General features: G+C 45.5%; 1 protein-coding gene across 1 annotated transcript; it reads right to left on the bottom strand.

Annotated features, from left to right (window-relative positions):
* Positions 1 to 5,286: 5,286 nt before the first annotated feature.
* Positions 5,287 to 13,094, bottom strand: LOC104616935 (cytochrome c oxidase assembly factor 1 homolog). The gene is made up of 4 exons (XM_010282109.1): positions 13,001 to 13,094; positions 9,972 to 10,123; positions 7,974 to 8,050; positions 5,287 to 5,383 (listed from the first exon to the last, which is right to left on the bottom strand). Exons 1-4 carry the CDS (start codon positions 13,092 to 13,094, stop codon positions 5,287 to 5,289), a joined length of 420 nt encoding a protein of 139 aa, XP_010280411.1.
* Positions 13,095 to 15,898: the final 2,804 nt, after the last annotated feature.

Genomic DNA, 15,898 nt, shown 5'->3' with positions numbered 1-15,898 from the left:
ATTTGGATTAATAAATATAGTCACAATATACATGTGAATCTTCCTGGGTTTTTTTCTTGGTGTATACTAAACCTGGAAATATATTGCCACTAAACTTAGGACTGTTATTTTAGACACCTGACAGGTGGGAAATGACACACCTGAAGATGTGGGGTTGGAAAGATGGTATTTAAATGCTAATGCATGGTATGCAATGTAGGACAGCTGCATATCCAGGACAGGGTGGAGCAGATGCAAATCAGCATTAATCCAGGTTTAACAAATCGTGCTGAAATGCGTGCTCTGAAGCAGTGAAACTTTAATAATTCCCTCCAAGGTGCACTGTGTCCAGAACTGTGTTATTTGCCTGATGTGACTTCCTCTGGGGAAAATTAGAGCATTGGGTAGATACTGGGTGTGAAAAGTATTTCTTCTTCTATGGAAAGGTATTTCCTCTTTTACCACTGCTTAATTAATTGTTCCCCTTATAAGATAGCTGACAACTGTATAGCTTTGTAAAAGTAAAATATTTTGGTTCCATAAAAATACAACCTGGAAGCTTTATAAAACAAAAAAAAAATTAAGTCCATATGGGTGTGATCTTAATTAAGAAAAGGTTAGGATTTGTCAAAGTGAAGCGGAGCATTAGGACCACAACAGTTACTGCCAAATGAGGAGAGGAAAGGGAACTTGACTACTTGATGGGCTTATCTTTTTTCCTGTAAACATGGAGAACTTCATTGCATTGAGTCTTTGCTTGCTCGTGCAATCAGAATCACAGCTAAGCTGGTGATGCATTGAAATCGGTGTACTCCATCTCTTCCATTAATTTGTAATCCAGACTGAATTACACAGGTGCCTTTTAACTAATCTTTACAGGAGAATCACCTGAGTTGTTGGGGTATCACCATACTGACTGCCACCTTCCAGTAGCACCCTGTGAGATCCATCTGGTCTGGTTGCTGGGTGGAAGTTCCTGCCATGGGCCTTACCAAGCAAAGAGAGGCAAAGGCTGGCTCTCAGAAGTTACTAATAAAGGTGGTTGCTTCTAATCTTCTAGGAAAGCCACTTAGCAGAGACTGCATTAGATTGGTCAAGAAATTATGCGATTCTAGTATTTTCACATACTTGGTGAACATAAAATACATAAAATGGACCAAAGACGTTTAGCCAGGTGTGATGTGTTTTCCAAAGTAACACCAAGAATGTCACAGGTCTCCATCACTACTGGTGTTACAGGACTGCCTGGACCATGCTGCAGGGAATTTTGTAGCAAATTTTGCATAACACACACAGGAAAATGGTTTTGCTTTGACATGCAGACAAGATGTAGGCAAATGGCAGGCAAGAACTGGATATACCCTCATTTCTAAATGGGAGGTGAATCCAAATGACTAACATACTCTGTGCATTGCAAGACATCTGCCCAAGCTAGGAAGTGAACTGACAGGCCCGTAAGTTGGACAAAACCATATTACTACCTGGAGAAGCATACTCAAAAACGAACACACCAGCCCACTTAGCCTTTATGAAGTTAGTGCCTTCAAAACATCTGGTTTTATATAGCCCCTGTGTGCTAGTCAGGTCCAACTCAAATAGGTGCAAGCACTGTAAGAGTCTGCTGAGCAATATTTGTTGTGCGTCAGTTGTAAATTAAGTTCCTGCCCTGACCAGCCGCTGCCTTGATAGCTTCCTTGAGGGTGATGACTGCCTGGCAGAAGCTATTAAAATCAAACTAGAATAAGAAACAAAGATGCAATCCAGCAAAGGTCATGAAGATGATGGTTGTTTTAACCACACCAACAACTGGAAAAGGAACTATGCAAATTTTCAAGCCATTTTAAAATAAATTATTTAATATACTTAAAATTATTAAGATGATTAAAGGATTACAGCACCTGTCAAGAAGGCTGAGACACCTGGGACTGTCAGCCTGGAAAAGAGAGGGCTTGGGAAGGATCTATCTGTGTGTATAAATACCCACCCCGGGGGGGAAGAGTGAAGAGGATGGAGTCAGGTTCTTCTCAGTGGCGCCCAGTGGCAGGACAAGAGGCAGTAAGCACACACTGAAACACAGGAAATTCTGTTTAAACATAAGAAAAAGCTCTTTTTTTTTTTTCCTGTGAGAATGGTTGAACACTGGTCCAGCTTGTCCACAGGTTGTGGAGTTTTCACCCTTGATAATCTTAAAAACCTGACTGGATGCAGTCCCAGGTAACCTGCTTAAGTTGACGCTGTTATGACTGTTGGACTAGACGATCTTCAGAGGCTCCTCCTGACCTTAACCATTCTGTGATTCGAACAGGATGGCTTTCTAAAGGAGTTTAACTGGTTTTTAGGGTCTTTTATCAAAAGATTAGTATTTTCACAATAAAAATGAAATGGTTGTCCAGACAAGTATTGAGTGACATACAACACAATATAATTACAATTAATTATTATTTCAATGACCTAATGAAGTTAAATGCAACCTAATCTCCCCCAGCATACCTTTGTGGAAAAGACTGCAAAGGGAACAGGGGTGCCCAGGTGCCTTCTTGAAGTTATTTGGGCTTTCAGGAGCTGCTGGTGGTGGTTTTGAGACCTTTGCACTCCCTGTTTTCCTTGCGTGCTCCAGATCTCTTGGCTGCACCTGTGTCCTCTCTGACAGCAGCTGCTGTGTGCTGGGGTGTATTTAATGTGAGCCACGGGGCCAAAGCAGCTCAGCACTTGAATGCATCAGTTTGTTGCTTTCTTCTCTTGCTGAATATGTGTGTTTTATAAGAGCTTAGACACAGACAGTATAGCAGCTTCTGAGGCTCTTCGAGGTCAAACGGTAAGAAATTCTGTATTTACTGACTATTAAGTAGTAAAACAGAAGTAGGGATTTGAATGTGACTTTTCTTTGTCCCACTCCAGTGGTCTGCTGGCTGCCAGCTCAACCTGTTGCTTTCTTCCTTCTTCAGGTTTACAGATTTGACTGAGAGAAACATTAGTATGACAGGATGATACTACCCATTTTCACAGCTCTGACTAACCTATGGGTTGGTTAGAATGACCAGGAGTGCCTAAAGTTAAAGGGGCGCTCCGCTAGGTCTCTAGGGGGAAAGTGAGAGAAGCAAACTCTTTACAAGCTCTGCTTCCTCCAGAAAGGGCATAAAATCTCCAGTGTTAGTGGTAAGGTTTGTGCGGTGGTATCTCCCTCAGGCTTTGGATAACCATGGTTAGAGCCAGGCCAGGCGGTGGTATTGTGGTGCAGCAATTTGTGAAGCCAGACTAGGAATATTGTGCGTGTCAGCTCAAGAGACAGGAGGGTGGAGAGCAAGCTTTGTGTTGCAGGCTGGACTGGCTGCGGCCAGGTTTCCTGGATGTTTGGACACCTTGCAGCAACTGTACGTCCCAGGCTTACTAAGTGCACAGCGGTGACAAAGCGCAGGTGTACAGCAGTGTGTGCTGGGTACTCCTAGAACAGATATAGGGAGGGACTGAATGGGCTGGGGTTGCTCTCCACAGCTACAGCTTCTTTAGAGATTGGTAACAAGTCAAAACTGCAGCCAGGGAAGTGATAATTGATGGATGTGAAGTGGCTGATTTGGCTTTTCCTTGTCAACTGTTTGATTCTCCACCAAGCTTCTTCAGTGACTAAAAGCCAGAGTTGACCAAGCTCTGAGACACCATGTGGACAGGACATATCCACATCTCTCAGGTGGTTTTCTTGCTAGGTGGGCTGCGGTAGTGCAAGGCTAATGCTTTTAAATCACATGGCTTCACATGCTGTTTTGTGAAAACAGATAGCAGTGATTTCAATCTTAAAGCTGGAATACTGTCTCTCCTTGATTCATCCTAACCCTTCCCCTGGCATGGTGGACATTCATATGGATGAGGTCTCACAGGTGCTGTTCCTTGCAGCTCTTTGTGAATCCCAAACTAAAGCTCATGTGTGGTGTTTCCTTCTAAAATAGTTTGTCACAGATGCTTGTGTCGTGGTCCTTTAGTATCTCCTTCTATTTGCACTGGCAGACTTGTTCAAAAGCCACCTCGCCCAGCTTGCTGGGTCATTGTTGAGCAGAAAAATGCTCGCTGATTAATGATTTAATGATTCTCTGCTCCAGCTCTCCCTTCTCAATCTAATACTTATTACTCTTGAAAAGCTTTGCATTGTCTGTGCCTTTGGTGGCCTTCCAGGGCTCAAAATTGGATGTTGAGGTGGAGAGGGCAGAAAAAAGGGAATTGAGTGGTGTAAGCTCTGGGCTTTCACTAGCTACATCTTCATTAACCTGCTCTGTTAAAATAAATCCAAGATACTCTTTCTTCTGGACATTCTTAGTGGCTTGCATATTACTTCATGAAGGCAGGACAGTAACTTGTGTCTCTTCACGGTCTCAGACTATGCCTTAGGCTTTGCAATTTGTTAGAATGTGCAGTTTGGGGAAGGAAGGGAGAACTGGGGTTTTTTGCTTGTTCCTCAACTTGCCCCTGATGACAGGTAATCTTCTAACTCTTGACAGAATCAAGGCACAATCAAAATCTCTTGTTTTAGTCAGACTGCACCGTGGCAGTATTTTACCTGTTCTGCACCTCCTGAGTGTTTTCCACCCCAAGCAGCAGTGGGAGAGTGAAGGTGCTCTCCCAAACTTGTATCTGGCAGTGCTGGTGTGCAACAGTGTTCTTCTGTCATATCAACCCTCAGCATGAGCAGTGCAAGTAGCAAGCCTCTTCCTGGAATTCATAAGTTATGAAGAGTGGCCTCTGCTGTCTCACGGGTTTTTTAATGATAACTGTGAGGGTGCAAATCTACCTGATTCGTGACTTATTCATTAGCAGTAGAGGGGGCTGCTGCCGAGCTTCACCTTCACCGCTTTGTCCCTCCTGCTTTAGGTAACGCCTCGTTGAGACATGGCGGAGAACTGAAGCAGCAAGAGAATCACTTTGAGAAGCTGACTTAGTCTTCTAGCCACAACAGAGCAGTCCAACTGTCCTGACTTTGGTCTGCAATTGTAGAAAAGCTCCGTTTCCTGGCAGTTTGTTTATTTTTTTCAAATTCATAATACCAGCACGCGCAGGGCATAACACATGACTTCTCTGGAACAGCAAGTCTTTTGCAAGATATTTATTTTGGGCTTCTGCTGAACACATGAATAAACTAGCAAAAGAAAGAAATTATGACAATGATGAGGTCAATCTTAAAGAGAAAACTGTCTCAAGAGCATCCACTTAAGAGAAATTGTCACTTGTGACAACTATGTACATTCACAGACACAGTGGGATGCAATCGATTGATGGCTCCTTCAGCTCAATGGGAGGTGGAGAAGCAGCTGCCTTTGATTTTTAGCCTTCTTGCACACCGATGCTTTCCACCTGGGAGTGGTAAACTGGAATATTCTGACCATCCCGCAGTTTCAAGGTGACATCCTGAAGGCACCAGCTGACACAAACCAGAAGGGATTTTTAACTTGTTTCAATCACTTTTAGTATAGTAGTAAAGTCAGTGTAGAAACAGCTGCCGGCACAGAAAAACAAATCATTCCATGCATTCATTGCTTTTAAAAATTCTTTCAAGTGTTTTAAAACTTGGTTTGTGAGCGCCAGCTTCTGAAAGCTGTTTACCCTAATAGTGTAGTGCAGCCCAGATTTAAAGGATGCATGTTTCTATTTGTTGCCAGATATTTTTAGACAGGACATTCCTCCCCACCCTGAGCCGGTGCCTTTCTTCCTCTCCATCCTGCGGGTGCATTCCTTGCTCTGCTCCTCTCCAGCCTTGGAGCCAGACTGTGTTGCTAAGGAATTATCCTAGCTTGGAGGAGTTTGAACACTGTGCAATCACTCAGTGTGACTGCTGGAAACATAACTGGGTATGAAGGTGGTTACTCAAAGGATAGGGGAAACTGTGTTTGTTGGAGGCTGGGGGGGAGGCCTTTTCCTTCCTCATCTCTGCTCCAAACCCGCTTATGAGGCTGTTTGTGCTGTTTTTCCAGCTGGGAAGGACTATTATTTCAGGGTACTATGATAGAATTTTTTTCCAAAGCTCCTGGCACTTGCCCAGCTCTGTTTTTGCTGGAGTCGCTGCTGAGTACGTACAATTAGGTAATTAGGCTGCCACACCTCTATGTGATGGGTCTGCTGCAGGGCTCTTCCCTCATCAGCCCTCCGCCTCCATCCGACCTGCGACGAGCAACTGCCTCATTTAAAGCAGGGCTTGAAGGAGCAACTGGTTACTCCCCTCAGCATGGCCTGGGGTCTCAGGCCTTCCCTCCACTTGCTTTGGGGCAGGCAAGTGCCACTTTGCAGGACTGGTGCCTTGGCTGCCCTCGCCTCCGGGTGCCCTCCCCATCCCTGTGCTGCCTGCACCGGAGCACACACTTCCTCCCAGGTCCAAACCAGCTCATACACTCCCAATTTCCCTTTTCAGTTGCCTCTTTTTTTAATAACTACATAAACAATGCCTGATGGGCAGACTGCTCGCTCGGTCTGAAGCATTTCAGTGGCTTGGGAGCCTCAAGCTTTTGCAGAGCGTGCTCACCTCCCAGTACCGGTCTGGTTGCCCCCCGGGTCTCCACTGCAAGCGCCCACATGCACACTCTGCAAAGCCCCACCAGGATGGCCCACTTACATGTTTGTTATTTCTCTCGGGGATTTCAGGAGTTCCGCTTTGTGGAGCACATGGGAACAAGCCATTTTACTCTTAGTTCCTCAGCTGGGTGCAAGGACACTAAGTCCTGCCTAGCCCCGAGTGGAGCTGTGTGCAGGACCCCACATGTAAGCCAAGATGGTCGAGTTTGACTGATATGTCTGCCACAAACCCTTTCACAGAAGATGCTTCCCCCCCTACCTTAAGCTTGCAGATGCAAATGTGTGGAGAGCTCATTTTAAAACAAATCTCTGAGAGATGTATGCACTTCAGTTACTGCTGTAGTCTAACATCTTGCAATCTTCTGTTATCCTCAGAGCAACTCAGTGAAAGAGGAGGGAACTGTTATTTCCCTCCATCTGTGAGGAGGGGATGAGGAGGAGTGAGATCAGAGCCTAGGTGCCCAGGGAAGCGTAGGTGTGCAAAAAAAGGCTGGGGACCTCTGGGGGTATCTCTGGTCACTAGGGAGGAGGCCAGGTCTGACCCTGAGCCTCTCAAGTCCCAGCCTGGTGCCTTCCTCCCATCATTTTACACCTTCCCATAGTTATTCAGAAGAGAAATACAGTAAGTCATGCTCATCTAATTATGAAAAGAAACCATTAACATATTGCTGGTGGCAGCTGAGCAAAAATGTTGTAGCTTTGGGTTTCTAAATAGAGCTAACAGAAGTGCCTAACAAACTCCAAGAACATGTGAGGAAGTTTGTATCTAATGAAACTTTCTCTTTTGCTATGGAAGATGGAATTTGAATTCATGTACCTTTTTTTTTCCTCAGTTCTAGGAATCAGTTCACACCTGACAAGAGAGGCTTTCAGGCTTTGGTATTAAAAAAATGTAAAGTTGCCACTACTTGATGTGGTGTCAGATCATCCTTCTACTGTAATATATCTGTTCTAGCACTTTATATGAAGACTGTGTTTATTGCACAGCTTGAAAAAAAAATCCTGTGTCATTTTTAGCTCACCTTGATAGGCTCTGATGTAATGTGTAAGATAATTACCCTTCTGCAATACATGATATTAGACTACAGTTAGAACTGCTTGTTCAATGGCCTTGCACCTTCTTAGGGAGGAAGGGTCGATATGTTCCCCTGGCTCACAGTATTTCTATATATACTAAGTTATAGTTTGTAGAACACATTTCACACAAATTAAGGGCTCATGTTGTTCTGTTTGCATTCATAGGGATGAATTCAATATATTTCTCAACTAATTTACATTTTTGTTGTAATGACAGTAATAACCTTTCACAAGACCTTCAGACATGAACTTCCTCTTCCTTTGTGTGAATGATCTCAGTAACACGGATGACTAAAGCAAATACTTTGCTCCACTCTTTTCCCCTACTGCTTCTCTCCCTGTGCCTATACGTTTCCCCAAGTACGCACCATTGACGGGAGTGGTCCATCTCTGAGTTAATATAGAGGTACCCTGCTGATTTTGTTCCAGATACCGGTAACTTTATCTGCAGATGTAGAAATATGTTAAAGATTCAGTGAAGCATGTTACTGAAATGGACAATTTACTCCTTTGCAGTCAAAGATGCAACACCTCCCTTTTAACTTAAACTCTTATTTTATTTTTTTCAGAGTTTCACTAAACTTTTCAAATGGCTAATGTGTGCATTGCTATACAAGTATGCTTGTTCTGCCATGTATTAATTTCGCTCTGCTGAAAGAATGTACTGTGTTACAGCTGCAACCCCGAGGGAAAACCACTCGCTCTCTGAAATATTTATGAGAAAACACCTCTCCTTAGCAGAATGCACGGCGATTCAGAAGTTACCTGCACTGTGATAAAGCTTCCCATAACCATGGCAAGCCTGTAGGCTGAGATCCTCTACAGATCAGTCTATCGACATGCATCGAGGCAATGAGATGTTCAGTGATTTTTCTCAGTGTCACAAATTCTACCACTCAGTGGTTTAACAAACAAAGCTAGGAGCTGCAGCACCAACCACAGCTAATTGCATTCGGTCTAACGTTTGAATAAAAGAAATGTTTCAAGTGTAGCATTTGCTGGTGGTACTGCAATCACAAAGGGAAAACGCCAGGGGTTCTCCAACTGGCCCAGTAGGCAGGAGCTGAGGATGTTGTGGAGTCAGTAAATTAATCTATGATATAATCATTAATAATTATTAACTACTTTATTTCATGAGAACATGAATGCTCATGAGCATGAAAAAGTGGAGAAGAAAGTTGGTGGTTTGCATCCTGGGTGAGGTTGGCAGAAGGCAGGGTTTGACTTCACTCTGAGTCACCTGAGCAACCAGCATTCTTAAAAGATGATGCAGGAAAACATCAGTGGGACAGGTTTTTTTCTTTTCAATCAGCATAAGAGATGGTGCTTTTTTCCCCCCATATTTTTTGCCTTAGATAAGTTGCCTTGTAGAATCCCTAAAACCTGGGAAATAGGGAACTGTTTTGGCCCAGGGTATCACATGTGTAAAGTCTGTGGCTGGAGCGAGATGGAAAGCACAATTTTAAGAGAGTTGGTTAAACGTTGATTTTTCTTGCCCTGACAGCCCCTCTCCTTCACTGCACCATCTGACCCATTCCTTACTGCCCTTGCTTGGTTCCCAGGTCACAAAACTAGTCACCAGGAGGAACAAAATTATTCAAATGTGACAAGATCCTTCAGTGAGTTGCCCAGAATGGTCACTAGGGACATTTTGTGTCACCAGCAAAACCAGGGAAGAGCAGCCTGGATTAGGGGCTAAAAACACAGATGGAGAGTCCTCTTCAGGAAGCAACCTAGAGTGGAAGTGGACTTGCGTTTGTGAGGTTTGCTTCACCCCAAATCTGGGCTGACACAAGGCAGCCTTGTGCAATACTTCAGCACCCAGTGCAGCATTCTTCAGTCACTACGTAAACCCGGTGCTTAGGCCCGCACCAGGCAGCCCTCCTCTGTGGCACAGACTTAGAGGTGCTTTTAAAAACCACACCATTTATGCTGTACTGCAGTGTAGCTGGTGAGCAGCTATAAATCACTGTTCTGAATAAAGCTTTAAAAACTAGTGTGGGATGTATCTGAGGAGAAATGGGAGGCAGCTTCTATTTTAAAGATGGATCTTGATATGTTTCTAAAAATTATTTTGTGGCTTACAGTAGGAGGAGGGGGATCGACTGACTTGGGAGGTCCTGTGGCATTCTGTGACGTGCCCATATAGCACAACATGAAGATATGCTGCTCTATTTCTAGTCCCTCGCATTAGAGCATAGATTTATGTTCTGGAAATCCACTCCTCTTCCAAATCAACTGGCATCTCACCCTACTGCCTTCCAATGCTCCCAAGTCACTTGTGACCTGCTGAAGATCCCCTACCTGATCTCTTGTCACCTGGCACCTTGGGAAGCCACCTTGTGACACCACCTCCCCAGTGTTACCTGTGCTCTTTCTGTGTCTACACGGTTACTCCCATCCATCAGTCGGATGTTGTGAACCTTAAGAGGAGGTGCACCCAGGGCTTCCAGGGCATCGGGATTGCTGTTCAATTGTTCCAAAGCCTGCTGATAATACTGAGTCCTGGCAAAACTCTCTAGGTGACAGAAACAGGGTAGTTAGGAGACTATCCACTTAAAATCAAAATATAAGTAATAAAAATAAAAAGACACTTCCTCCAGACTACCACACCCTCCCTGAAAAACACTCTGAAACTATTAATTAGGAGAAATCTGGCTAAAGGAGGAAACACACCCTTACATCAGAGAAGCAGTGCTGAGCCTCAACGTTATTCAGCTCACTTAAGTGAAGAGGGCCCTGAATACAGCTTGTTCCACACTGATACACAGTTCAGTTTATGGCTGCATCTCTCTGCTTTTCATATGTTTGTACATCAATTAAAAAAAGGAACAAAAAAAGTGTAAGGATGAATATCTGAAAATGTTCCGAAGTAATTCAATTTTTTTTAAAGGAGATACAGAAAATACTTTTAAAATGGAGAATATTTCACAGACATTAGTGTGAGACAGGAACAGCTGCTGCTGTGAAACTCTTGCTTCAGTCTTGATACAGCTTTTCAAGTGGCAGCCATGAAGCTGTAACTCTACTGATGGATGCATTAAAAGGGAGGCACAAGAAGCACCATTACAGTTAATGGTCAAGCAGCAACAACAGCACAGTAGACTGGATGCTGCGATGTTGGCATATGGAGGACAATTGTAGTAGGTTGCTATTTATCAATGTCTGGTTACTACATATAGCTGGGAAATGCTGTCCATTGGTGACTGCCGCACGAGGTAGAGCTGTGAGGCTGGAAATGTGCCAACCCTCCTTATGGAGGCAGAGACTTGCTTGTAAACAGTTTTAAGGCTTGCCTGCTGAGATTTCTAGACATGCTTCACACCAGCCTAACTTTGCTCTCTCAACAAGAAAAGCTAACAGTGTGTGTGTGAAAAGCCTACTCTGGCAACTTTGCTCTCGCCTTCCAAAGAGTTTAAAACAAGGTGTAAGGTTTGTTTCCTGGTCTCTTGCCTGTCGGTATTACTCCTGGAGCGAGGCAGAAGGATGCTGTCCCCTCTCCCTAATTAGAGGCAACCCCTGTGGGCAGGCAGTATCCAGTTGACATAGAAACAGTTTTGCCAGGCTGCAGCCTGCACTGGTCCTCTCCCACCCCCTGGGCCATCCTAAGGAGCTCCAGCAAAAGGGGTTGCAGCACACCAGCCCTTTAGTGCCTACGGATCATGGCAAGCAGCCACCCAGATCATGTTAAAAGTATGTTGTGCTCATCCTGCAGGTTGGAAGGAAAATGGGTTTGAGTTTCCTGGCGCTCCTTTCTCAGCTGTTCCTTGTCAGCATCTTGTATATTGGACATAAAATGACCGACAAATCTGTTTGTTCACACGTTTTCAGTAAGCGAGCTGAAAGGATGCTGGGGTTGGCTGGGGAGACTGCTCCCGTGAGGAGGGTGTGGAGGTGAAGAGGGGGAGTAGAAGAGGGATTACCTGAGTGTTTGTACAAGGTTTCACAGAGACCACCAGGCAAACTTCCCTTCAGCCTGAAGGAAGGGGAGGGAAGCACCCCTCTCCCCCTGCTCCCACCACTATGGAAGCCATTTGCACCTCACAGGTCCCAGTATGGGCCAGTTCTGTGCACTGGAATAGCAGAAGGAACTGGGATAACCCTGGCCCAAGGGAGGGGCCAGGTGTGTGTCCCCTGTCTGTTGGAGGCTACAGAAGGACACACTGCAGCAGAAAGTGTCCTTTCAACAGCCCAGTTGGCTTGTCACCAAGTTACCAGACAGCTACTTGGTGGCCACCAATATTGCAACAGAGCAAGAAGTAGCCATCACATTGCATCACTTGATTGCACAGCTAAGTGATGGGGGGAACCAGCCCTTTGACCTTCTGTATAGCACAGGGGGTGACTTTTTTTTTGCCCCCAGAGATTCCTAGATAACAATGCTGAAGCTGAAAATTAAAAAATGCTAATGTCCTTGTTAAAGCCAGATTCAATGTTTTAAAGCATAAGAGGATCATCTATCTGTCATGTACTCCAGAGCTTGAAAGCATGAGCTGTCTAAAATTAAAGCCTGCCTTCCAGCCTTGTCTGATTTGTTATTAATACGTGTAAAATGAAGGGGGTTTTAGAGATTATCTGAGGGCTTGAGGAACAAGCTTGGCTACACTTTTCTGGCAGCATCCTTTGATACAGGGTAGGTGAAAAGCAGTACCATTTGATAGTAACAGCAAGGGAGAAGCAAAGGGACAAGAGGCCTATAGCACTCCCCAGGAGAGAGGCAAAGCCTATTTCTGATCTGATGCTAAATATCTAGAAACCATTTTAGAAAAAATAACCATCTATCATTTGGACTAGTAATTTGGGTTCTTGGCTAAAGACACATAGAAACTAGAGCTGTCTATAAACAGCAATGGCACCTGTCCAGCTTTTCTCTCCTTGTCCTGGTCTTCGCAATGCTGAGCGTTCTTATCTGCCCTTTATTCAGGAGAGATTAATGATGTCTTAGCACTTCGCAGGCGTGTTGTGTTTAAGGGCCAGCACCACAGAGAGATTTACAGATAAAACCGCTAGACTTCAATACTGTCTCACAGATGGCACTCTTTTCCAGCCCAGTTGTAAAATCTCAGTAAGAAATTAAACCTGCATTACTGCCTAAGTTTTTCACTTCAACCTTACCCTCAGGAAACCCCCCCAGAAATCAGACTTTCTCCTGACCACAAAAGTCTGCTTCCTATGCAATACCCACCTCTGGAAATGTGTGTAGCAATGCTTGGGAGAGCAGCAGCCCTGGGGCTGAACAATGCAGAGCCCGCGGAGGCAGAGCCCAGAGGCTCAGCCACACTTCCCTTAACTTCATCTGCTTTTCACATCTTGCATGCTGCTATTTTCCCTGCTACACAAAAGCAAATGAAAGGGGCAGAGGAGAAATAAGGTTGCTAACAGCACCAAGACTTACTTTGCATAAGATTATACATCACGATGCATCCACCGCCACTGAATAGTCCCATGAAAACAGCCATTTGCTGCAGTTTTCTTAGAGAAGCTGGCATTTTTCCTCCCTGAAAAGAGAAAGGGAAGACATTTGTTGTAAAAGAAAAAAGCTAAAGGGTTATTTTCCCCCTCCTCCTCTTTCCCAAAAGCCCTTCCCAACCAAGCCTGAATGAAAGCGCAGTGCACAGGCATCAGGCTCTTGCTTGCTGGGGCCCCACCGCGCGCCCAGAAGGAAGGGTGGTGAGAACAGAGCAAACCGGGGACCCAGCTGGGTTGAATGTGCATATTCAACTTCCTTCAGCGATGCCACCACTTTGCTAATTGCCAAGAAGAAAATGACCTCCCCAGTGTGGCCAGGGGCCAGCACCATGGCGCGTTGTCAGGGGGGCTCCCGGTGCCTGTGCGGTCGCTCGCACACTGCAAGCATTCAGGCTCCGGGGGCTGGATTTCTCTCAAGTAAACTCCTCTAAAGTAAACAGGCTCACGGCAGGGCTGGATTTGGCCTGGAGTGGTAAGGGACAGAGCCAATCCAGCACTGTGCCAGCAAAGATAATAGAGCCCGGGTGTGTGTATTCTGTTGTGTTGTTTTTTTTCCCAAGCCGTGGATAAACAGGAAGGCTCTTGCAAGCTGTTTTTCTTCCTTCCTGCACCCCCCCCAGCCCAAGCTTGCCCTTTTAATGAGTCATAATTTTGGTATTTGAATGAATGACCCAGCAGAATAAGACACACCTCTGAGAAAGTCAATCTACTAAACACTTCCATGGTTTGGGTAAGAGGGGAACTGTGTGGCCTGAAGAGCCTGAGATAATGTTCTTGCCCACAGCAGGTTACTAGGAGTCAAGCTGAGTCGTCAGTGGGAGAGCAGCACATTGCTTCAGGCTGTGGCAGGATGGGACTTGATCAAGCATCGAAGTATTGGCTGATGCTGTTGCTTCTCTTGCAGCTGGGATGGTAGGGAGGAATGGTCTTGACAGCAATTAAAAAAAAAAAATAGCTAAAGGCTGCCCTTCTTGATGTAGGCACATAGACGGCTGAACACTTGGGGAAGCTGTATGGGATTTCTAATCCCAAAGGCTTCACGCATCAATCCTTGTGCCATGATGGTGTGACTTAAGTGTTACTCAGCAAGAGCTGGTTAATAAACTAAGGCCCAAACCAGTTACAGAAATGTGACCTGGGCAAGGCTGTTTGAGTCCTGTTGTGAAAACCACCTCTAGCATCCCTCAGGTATGCGTTAGTCAGGTATTGCTCAGCCGACAACCATGGTTTAGAGAGGGTGGAGAGGCAAATGTCAGGACTCCTTCCCATCGTGGCTGGGTCAGGGTGACACGGGCAGCCTCCCTCTGCTCACCATTCTGCTGACATGCCTGTACGCCATCTCTTGTATCCTCTAGCCTGAAGGAAACCGTGAACACAACCCAGGTACAACTTTCATCTACTGCCCTGTCGGCTCTAGCATTCAATCATAACACATGCTATCCCACAGTCGAAGTCTTTCCTTGTTAATAGTTCCCTTGATTTTAAGAGCTCTTAAGTTTACTGTTTAATTTACTTCAAATTTATGGACGGCTAGTAATGGTAGCAACCCACAGAAGTGTGTGGGCATTATGTCTCTTTTTAAGCCCCAAAATCCCCAAGTCAGTCATCATCTCTCTCACTCCTGATCTGTTTCTCTGATAAGTTTTCTTCTTCACTTCCCCTGGGGAACTTGAGCAGCGTGAGAAGTTGCAGCAGAGGAAGTAAGAGTGTGTTCTTACAGAGAAACGGTGGTTAGTCATTTCACAAGGACAGCGAGAGCTTTTTGCTTGCCCACTTATGTTTGCAACTTTCCTTAAATTGCAATTTATAACATTAGTTTCCCTCGCACAAACCACAAAATCTGGTTCATAACCAACTTTCCCGTAAGATCTGTCTGGCCAGGAGGAGGGTCTGACACCAACACCACATAATAGGGAGAGGGGAGAAAAAAAAAAGTGGTAAATCTGGAGAGAGGATCAGATATAACAGGCTGTGACCTGCGGCATTTGTTTTTGCCCCTTTCAAAGTTGTGGCCAGGCAAAATTTGCTTTCTGTGACGAAATTCAGTGTAATTGAATGCAAATGTCTGAGGGGGTGTGGGGGATGCTGCCAGCAGTTTGCCGAGTAGAACTGGGAAGATGTGGAGCTCTTGCACCAGCGAGGAGGTTTTGACTGAGGCTCAGGGAACCTGCCTAGCAAAGGGCGGAAATTAGAGGCTCTGCAACTTGCCGTCAGCACGTTTGAGGTTTGTTAGGTCTCACGGTCTGCTTGCACCCAAACAAGCGGGATGGAAAGTAAGAGGATCTTCATGCTGGTCGGTCACATGCTCACGCCGAGCTCTCATCGCCACCTCTGCTCACAGCAGGTCAGCAGCTGCAAATGCCCTGATGGGGCCGTGCCCAGGCAGTGCCATCTGGCAAGGGAGCTCGGCAGTTGAGAAACGGCGATCCCGGTGAGCACTGCTGCCCCATGCAGCACTCCTGGGTGCCCTTGATGTGCTGCCCCTGCCTGCAGCCATTGCCCATTGTGGGTCCTGGTGAGGCAGGGATGTGGGGGGCTGAGGTGCACCCAAGTTGCACAGCCCGTACCGGCTCTGTGAAGGTCCTCATTGCTGTAACAGGGAGAGTATCTCCACTGCTTGCTTTCTGTCACGGTGGGAAGCCTACAGGCTGGACCACCCCATCCCCAGGATAGCCCTTGATGCTCTCCTCCCACTTGTTTCTCAGCTGTTTTCCCAAGCCAGTCCTATGACAGCACGTTGTAGGAAGAGATGCAGAGCTATGCATTTTAACAACCCTCTCAAAACCTTGCAAACATTCTCTTTGACCCCACAATTCCCTGTTAG

This window comes from Phaethon lepturus, unplaced genomic scaffold, assembly GCF_000687285.1.
Source record: "Phaethon lepturus isolate BGI_N335 unplaced genomic scaffold, ASM68728v1 scaffold360, whole genome shotgun sequence".
NCBI lineage: Eukaryota > Metazoa > Chordata > Aves > Phaethontiformes > Phaethontidae > Phaethon > Phaethon lepturus.
The sequence above is the reverse complement of the archived record's forward strand: the minus strand, read 5'-3'. Positions and strand labels throughout refer to the sequence as shown.